Source organism: Colobus angolensis, unplaced genomic scaffold (assembly GCF_000951035.1).
Source record: "Colobus angolensis palliatus isolate OR3802 unplaced genomic scaffold, Cang.pa_1.0 Scaffold270, whole genome shotgun sequence".
Classification (NCBI taxonomy): domain Eukaryota; kingdom Metazoa; phylum Chordata; class Mammalia; order Primates; family Cercopithecidae; genus Colobus; species Colobus angolensis.
Genome location: NW_012115933.1, coordinates 131816 through 140943, shown reverse-complemented (window position 1 = coordinate 140943; position 9128 = coordinate 131816). Strand labels below are relative to the sequence as shown.

General features: G+C 40.8%; 1 protein-coding gene across 1 annotated transcript in view; it reads left to right on the top strand.

Annotated features, from left to right (window-relative positions):
- KIF11 (kinesin family member 11) overlaps nucleotides 1–9128 on the top strand; it is a 64483-nt gene that overhangs the window by 24714 nt on the left and 30641 nt on the right. Inside the window, exon 10 of the mRNA XM_011947900.1 lies at nucleotides 1904–1992. Coding sequence (XP_011803290.1) covers nucleotides 1904–1992 — 89 coding nt within the window. The remainder of the gene's footprint in view (nucleotides 1–1903; nucleotides 1993–9128) is intronic.

Below are 9128 nucleotides of genomic sequence, written 5' to 3'. Positions count from 1 at the left end.
ATCTCCTGACCTTGTGATCCGCCCGCCTCGGCCTCCCAAAGTGCTGGGATTACAGGCGTGAGCCACCGTGCCTGGCCAGTTCTTTGTCTTTTTTATGGGCAATGACAATATTCAGTGACTTGGTCAGTAGTTTTCTAAGGTTGCAAGATGGTAATATTTGAATTAAATTATTCTTTCTTAATTGATTGCTGAACCTCAGGTTGAATATCCCTTATCTGAAATGCATGGGACCAGAAGTGTTTTGGATTTCAGATATTTTGGATTTTGGAATATTTGCGTATACATAATAAGGTATATTGGGGATGGGACCCAAGTCTAAATATGAAATTCATTTTTGTTTCATATAACCATATATACATAGCCTGCAAGTAATTTTATGCAATATTTTGAATAATTTTGTATATTAGACAGTGTTTTAACTGTGACCTGTCACATGAGATCAGGTGCAAAATTTTCCATTTCTGGTGTCATGTTGGTGCTCAAAAAGTTTGGGACTTTTGGACCCAAACTTTTGGGTTTCAGGTTTTCAGATTAGGGATGTTCAACCTGTGCTTCTATTAAGAGGTTCTTTCTCTCATCTACTTAGAGGTATAGTTCTTATAGGAAAGGCAGGACACGTGCTTGATTAATTTCCTTTATTTGCCAGTTTTGAGAATAATGAGTTGGTTTCCTAGGTTTCTTAGTGTCATTATAATCTCATAGATTTAAATTGTTTGTGTTAACCGACTGTAGTTTTTCTCCTCACTGATGCTCAGATTGGCTCATCTTTGGACAGGGGTATGTTATTCTGTTTTCATGCTGCTGATAAAGACATACCCAAGATTGGGCAATTTACAAAAGAAAGAGGTTTATTGGACTTACAGTTCCACGTGGCCGGGGAGGCCTCATAATCATAGTGGAAGGCAAGGAGGAGCAAGTCACATCTTACGTGGGTGGCAGCAGGCAAAGAGAGAGCGTTTGTGCGGAGAAACTCCCATTTTTAAAACCATCAGGGCCGGGCGCGGTGGCTCAAGCCTGTAATCCCAGCACTTTGGGAGGCCAAGACGGGCGGATCACAAGGTCAGGAGTTCGAGACCAGCCTGGCCAATATGGTCAAATCCCGTCTCTACGAAAAATACAAAAAGTAGCCAGGAGTGGTGGCAGACGCCTGTAGTCCCAGCTACTCGGGAGGCTGAGCAGGATAATTGCTTGAACCCGGGAGGCAGAGGTTGTAGTGAGCCGAGATCGGGCCACTGCACTCCAGCTTGGGAGACAGAGCAAGACTCCATCTCAAAAAATAAATAAATAAATAAATAAAACCATCAGATCTCGTGAGACCCATTTACTGTCATGACAACGGCATGGGAAAGATCCGCCTCTACGATTCAATCATCTCCCACCGGGTCCCTCCCACAACAAGTGGGAATTATGGGAGCTACAAGATGAAATTTGGGTGGGGACACAGAGCCAAACTATATTAAGGGGTTACCTCTTCAGGTGGCTTCTTGCATCCTTTTCATTAGCCTAGTAGTCTTTGTTTAGCTTCTTTCCTCGTGTTATTTGACAAGATGTTCCGTGTTCATCTGGAGTGTTTCCTACCTCAGTCCTGGGATCAGATGCTTTTCTAAGGAATCCTGGTTCATTTTAGTGTGAAATATTGCTACCAACCTGGGTACTGGAGGTTGTGGTTTTTCTTGGGAAGTCCATATTTTTAGAATGAGTGCATTTAAAAAGGAGCTTTGAAAGACTTTATTTCTACACAAATTAATATTGATTAACAAGTATGGTTATAACTTTTTATCATACTTCTTTATGTTTTAAAAGACATAAAAAGGCTAACTTTACATTTTATTTGTTGCATATCCTTCCTAAACTGAATGAAAAAAAGTACTAAACTGACACCTTCAACATTCCTCTTGTGTAGGAGTATACAGAGGAGATAGAGCGTTTAAAACGAGATCTTGCTGCAGCCCGTGAGAAAAATGGAGTGTACATTTCTGAAGAAAATTTTAGGTAAGCCCTTGGCTATGGAGTTAATTTCTAAGAATAAGCATTTCTGATAACAGGCTATTTGAAATAAAACTTATGTAGCAGTAAGTAAAATCTTTATATCAAGTGCCGATAAATACTTCATTTCGTGTGTGTGTGTGTGTGTGTGTTTTCTTTTGAGGCTGACCCTGCTGGCGTGCAATGGCATAATCTTGGCTCCCTACGTCCTCAATCTCCTGGGCTCAAGTGATCCTCCTGCCTCAGCCTCCCCTAAGTGATGAGCCACCACACCCAGCTAATTTTTGCATTTTTTTGTAGAGACAGGGTGTCGCCATGCTGCCTAGGCTTCTATTTTGTTTTGACATTAACAAGTAGCTATCAAACACTTTTTATAAAATCTTTACTAACTTTTAATTTTTAAATCATTAATTCATATGAAGTTTCAAGAAGAGTACAAGAGAGGTTTCATGTATTCTTCACCCAGTCTTCCTCAGTGGTTATCTCTTATATAATTATAGTACAAGGCTGGGTGTGGTGGCTCACGCCTGTGAATTCCAGCACTTTGGGAGGCCAAGGCAGGTGGACCACCTGAGGTTGGGAGTTTGAGATCAGTCTGACCAACATGGAGAAACCCAATCTCTACTAAAAACACAAAATTAGCTGGGTGTGGTGGTACATGCCTGTAATCACAGCTACTCCAGAGGCTGAGGCAGGAGATTTGCTTGAACCTGGGAGGCAGAGGTTGTGGTGAACCGAGATAGCGCCATTGCACTCCAGCCTGGGCAACGAGAGCAAAATTCTGTCTCAAAAAAAAAAAAAAAAGATACATAAAAAACAGGCTGGGTGCCGTAGCTCACGCCTGTAATCCCAGCACTTTGGGAGGCTGAGGCGGGTGGATCACCTGAGGTCAGGAGTTCGAGACCAGCCCGGCCAACATGGTGAAACCCTGTCTCTACTAAAAATACAAAAGTTAGCTGGGCGTGGTGGCAGGCCTGTAATCCCAGCTACTTGGGAGGCTGAGGCAGGAGAATCGCTTGAACCTGGGAGGCAGAGGTTGCAGTGAGCTGAGATAGCACCATTGCACTCTAGCCTGGGGAAGAAGAGTGAGACTTCATCTCAAAAAAAAAAGAAGAAAGAAAATAATAAAATAAATAACAAATAATTATAGTACAATATCAAAGCTGGGAAATTGACCTTGATACAATATGTATATTAGTTTGTTCTTATACTACTATAAAGAACCACGGAGACTGGGTAATTTGTAAAGAAAAGAGGTTTAATTGGCTCACAGTTCAACAGACTGTACAGGAGGCATGGCTGGGGAGGCCTCAGGAAATTGACAATCCTGGTAGAAGGGCTAAGGGGAAGCAAGCACATCTTCACATGGCGGCAGGAGAGAGAAAGTGAAGAGGAGAGCGCTGCACACTTTTAAACAACCAGATCTTCTGAGAACTCATTTGCTATCATGAGAATAGCAAGGGAGAAGTCCATCTTTATCATTCAGTTATCTCCCACCAGGCCTCTCCTTCAACATGGGATTATAATTCAACATGAGATTTTGGTGGGGACAGAGAGCCAGACCATATCAACATGTGTATATACTTCTGTGCCATTTTGTCACTTGTATAGATTTGTGTAACCACCACTGTAATCAAGATACAGACTATCCTATCATCACAAGGAACTCTCTTGCTAATTCACTATAGTCACACTCAGTCCATCTTCTTCATGATTCCTAACCCCTGGCAACCACTAATCTGTTCACTTTTTAAAGCCCTGGAGTAGTTGTTCAAAGGAAAGCTTTTATTGAGGACCATTATATAAAACAACAATAATAACAGAGAAAACAAGGGGAAGAAGGCAAGAGGGATGCTAAGGACTATAACTTGAAAATTCCTGATTGTGTTTATCCTTGAAGATATTAGGAAGCAAGACTTCCACAGAGCATTTTTTAAAAGTTAATAGTGATAAAAGATATTAGACCTAATTAATAGTAATAACCAGAAGCATTTTAGTATAATCTTTTACTGAACTTTTTTATAGATGTTAACACTCTAATAGTATATAAATCATTTAATAAACTTACTTTTTTCTGTGTTATTTCCAGCTATCATAATGTATTCCATGAATGTGTAAGATGCCCTAGAATCAGAACAATGTAAGATTGTGGGTTAGATAACAGTTTACCACCTCTAAAGGAGGTGTTCTTTTTTTGATGCTTTAGAAGTAAAAAGTAAGTGGTGAGGCACTCAGTCCTGGTCTGTAATCTTTAGAAATGATATCGATTACTGGCTTTCATCTTTCTGATTTTATTTTTGAACTTAAGAAGTAACTTTGGTTTTCGTTTGTTTAATCCCATGATTTAAAATATGGTGTTTGCTCTTTTTTTTAACTTTTATTTTAGTTTCAGGGGTACATGTGCAGGTTTGTTCTATAGATAGATTGCATGTAACAGGAGTTGGTGTATATATTATTTTGTCACCCAGATAATAATCATAGAACCTGATGGATAGCTTTTCAATCCTTACTCTCCTCTTACCCTCCACCCTCAAAGAGGCCCAGGTGACTATTGTTCCCTTCTTCGTGTCCATGTGTACTCAGGGTTTAGTTCCTACTTATAAGTGAAAACATTCAGTGTTTGGTTTTCTGTTCTTGTGTCAGTTTGTTTAGGACAATGGCATCCAGCATCCAGCTCCATCCATGTTGCTGCAAAGGACATGATCTTGTTCTTTTTTTTTTTTTTTTGAGACAGTCTTGCTCTGTCACCCAGGCTGGAGTGCAGTGGTGTGATCTCGGCTCACTGCAACCTCTGCCTCCTAGGTTCAAGCGATTCTCCTACCCCAGCCACCCGAGTTGCTGGGATTACAGGCGCCTGCCACCATGCCCAGCGAATTTTTTTTTTTTAAGTAGAGACGGGGTTTCACCATGCACAATGTTGGCCAGGCTGGTTTTGAATTCTTGGCCTCAAGTGATCAACTCACCTCAGTCTCCTGAAGTGCTGAGATCACAGGCATGAGCCACTGCACCTGGCCATCTTGCCTTTTTTATGCCTGTGTAGTATTCCATGGTGTATATGTACCACATTTTCTTTATCCAGTCTACTGTGGATGAATAGCTAGGTTGATTCCACGTCTTTGCTGTTGTGAATAGTGCTATGATGAACATATGTGTGCATGTGTCTTTATGGTAGAACAATTTATATTCCTTTGGGTATATACCCAGTAATGGGATTGCTGGCTCGAATAGTATTTCTCTGTGTGTGTTTTATTTATTTATTTTTTTTGAGATGGAGTCTTGCTCTTTTGCCCAGAGTGGACTGCAGTGGCACAATCTTGGCTCACTGCAAACTCTGCCCCCCAGGTTCAAGCAATTCTCCTGCCTCAGCCTCCTAAGTAGCTGGGATTACAGGTGCTTGCCATCATGCCCGGCTAATTTTTGTATTTTTAGTAGAGGTGGTTTTACCATGTTGGCCAGGCTGGTCTCAAACTCCTGACTTCAGGTGATCCATCCCCCTCAGCCTTCTAAAGTGCTGGGATTACAGGTGTGAGCCACCATGCCCTGTGATAGTTTCTTTTGTTATGCAGAAGCTCTTTAGTTTAATTACCTCCCATTTGTTAATTTCTGGTTTGTTGCAATTGCTGTTAGCATCTTCATCATGAAAATCTTTGTCAGGGCCTATACCACCTATTTTTTTTTTTTGAGATGAAGTCTTGCTGTCTTGCCCAGGCTGGAGTGCAGTGGCATGATCTTGGCTCACTGCATCCTCTGCCTCCCACATTCAAGCAATTCTCCTGCCTCAGCCTCCTAAGTAGCTGGGATTACAGGTGCCCGCCACTACGTGTGGCTAATTTTTGTATTTTTAGTAGAGATGGGATTTCACCATGTCGACCAGGCTGGTCTTGAACTCCTGATCTCAAGTGATCTGCCCACCTCCGCTTCCCAAACTGCTGGGATTACAGGTGTTAGCCACCGTGCCCAGCCGGGCCTATATGATTTTATACCTAGAAAACTTCATAGTCTCTGTCCATAAGCTCCTAGATCTGATAAACAATTTAAGCAGAGTTTCTGGATATACAATCGTTGTACAAAAATCAGTAGCATTCCTATATACTAATAATGTCCAAGCTGAGTGCCAAATAGGAACGCAATCCCATTCACAATAGCCACAAAAACAGTAAAATGCCTAGGAATACAACTAACCAGAGAGGTGAAAGATCTCTACGGTAAGAATTATAAAACACTGCTGAAAGAAATCAGAGTTGACACAAACAAATGGAAGAACATTCCATGCTCATGGATAAGAAGATCCAATATTGTTAAAATGGCCATACCGCCAAAAGCAATTTACAGATTGAATGCTGTTCCTCTCAAACTACCAATGACATTCTTCACAGAATTGGAAGAAACTATTGTAAAATTCACATGGAAGTGGAAAAGAGCCCAAATAGCCAAAACAATCCTAGGCAAAAAGAACAAAGCTGGAGGCATCGCATTACCTGACTACTACAGGGCTACAGTAACCACAACATCACGGTACTGGCACAAAAACAGACACAGACCAATGGAACCGAATAGAGAGCCCAGAAATAAAGCCACACACCTACAGCCATCTGATCTTCGACAGAACATGCAATGGGGATAAAACTATCTGTTCAATAAATGGTGCTGGGATAACTGGCTAGCCATATGCAGAAGATTGAAACTGGACCCCTTCCTTAACGCCCGTATACAGAAATCAACTCAAGACGGATTAAAAACTTAAATGTAAAACCTAAAACTAAAAACCCTTGTAAAAATCCTAGGTGTTTGTTCTCTAATAGACATGAGGCATAATCTGAGATAGTTTTGTCTGAAAAAGCTTTTGGAATTAGTACAGTGTCAGTCAGAGAAGAATCACAAAAACTACAGCCAACATTTAAAACAGGATAATGCTTTATTTAAGCCAAGCTTAATAGACGTTTTAAAACCATGTCAAAATCATCTCATCCATACAATAACAATATTGTCTTACCCTTTGGCGTTCACTATAAGAAAAGCATTTCAAATAATCTCATTTTGCATAAAAGATCCATTTCTATTTATTTTATTTTATTTTTTGTTTTTGAGACGGAGTCTCGCTCTGTCACCCAGGCTGGAGTGCAGTGGCGCGATCTTGGCTCACTGCAAGCTCCACCTCCCAGGTTCACGCCATTCTCTTGCCTCAGCCTCCTGAGTAGCTGGGACTACAGGCGCCCGCCACCATGCCCTGCTAATTTTGTTTTTGTATTTTTGGTAGCGATGGGGTTTCACCGTGTTAGCCAGGATGGTCTTGATTTGCTGACCTCATGATCCTCCCGCCTCAGCCTCCCAAAGTGCTGGGATTATAGGTGTGAGCCACGGCGCCCAGCCGTAGAAGATCCATTTCTAATAAAAAGCTAATATATTTAATCAAAAGACTATTAGAATTAACTCTTCTCTTACAGCTCTTTTCTAGCTTTTCCTTTAATTAACAATATCTTTAGCTAATATGTTAAGGGAATTTGTATTCACAGAAGAATCTTTGTCATTTAAGCATAATGTGAAATATAAAATTGTTGGTTGTTATCAAAGAATTAGATGAGCAAATACAGGCATTCACTTCGGAAACTTACTAATACTCAAGACCCATTAAAGTGGGTTTGGAAGACCTGTGAGCTTTGTGCTTGAGAAAAGCATTGTTCTATTTTACTTTTTATGACTTCTTTTGACTTTGATTTCATCTTCTAATATTTTTGTTGAATTTCATTTTTGCTGTCAAATTTTTAGTTTCTGAAAACTCTTTTCTGCCATCTTTGTCCCTCCTTTTGAAAACTATAGCATCCTCTTATTTTATAGATCTGTTCCTTATCTCAGGAACATTATTAATGTTATTAACGTTTTCTTTTCTGTTTTTCTTTCCTTTGGGATCTTTTTTTCCCTTCTGTGATATCTGTTATTTGTATTTATTTTCTTCAAATGTCTAATGACTTTTGGCTGGCGATTAAGATGGATTAGAAGCTTTGTACATGGGTGAGGATTATGGACCTGTGAGTTCACTACAGATGAAAAAGTGATGATCTCAGTCTTAAGTCTGGGCTTCCATCAGATATCATTCTTTGTTGGATTTTTTTTCTTTTGGACAAGGCCTCAGTCTTTCCTGAGAAGACTTATCCAGTTTGCTTGGAGATTTTTCTAGCTGCTGATATTTTTTGATTAGAATGAGTATAGGAGGCTGAGGATCCCATCCTTTTAGTATGTAGATTTATACCTAAATGCTCATTTCTAGTCCCTAAACCTTCTACAATCCATGGTGTCTAGTGAAAGTGAACCTGGAAATTCTGCTGCAATTCTTGTAGACTAGTGGCTCTCAACGGAAGTGGTGTTTGGGGAGTGGTGGTGGTGGGTGATTTTGTCCCCCAGAGGACATTTGGCAGGGTCCACAGACATTTTTTATTGTCATGACTTGGATGGTACTGAACATCCTAAAATGTACAGGACATCCCCACAATGAAGAATTATTTGATCCACTAGTGCTGAGGCTGAGAAACTCTGCTCTAGAGAGTAATCCTTTGTTCTGATGAGGGTTATATGGTGGTGTGAGGGTGGTGTTTGTGCTGGTGTGTGTGCATGTTGCAGCAGCAGGTATAATTGCTCTGTATACATACTTTAAGTCTCAGTTTTTAACCCCTAATCTTACCCCTTCCTTCTGAGATACCTGATGCCTTCAAGTCCCACATTTTTCTTTTTCTTTTCTTACTTTTTTTTTTTTTTTTTTTTTTGAGACAGTCTCGCTCTGTCACCCAGGCTGGAGTGCAGTGGTGTGATCTCGGCTCACTGCAACCTCTGCCTCCTAGGTTCAAGCGATTCTCCTACCCCAGCCACCCGAGTTGCTGGGATTACAGGCGCCTGCCACCATGCCCAGCGAATTTTTTTTTTTTAAGTAGAGACGGGGTTTCACCATGCACAATGTTGGCCAGGCTGGTTTTGAATTCTTGGCCTCAAGTGATCAACTCACCTCAGTCTCCTGAAGTGCTGAGATCACAGGCATGAGCCACTGCACCTGGCCATCTTGCCTTTTTTATGCCTGTGTAGTATTCCATGGTGTATATGTACCACATTTTCTTTATCCAGTCTACTGTGGATGAATAGCTAGGTTGATTCCA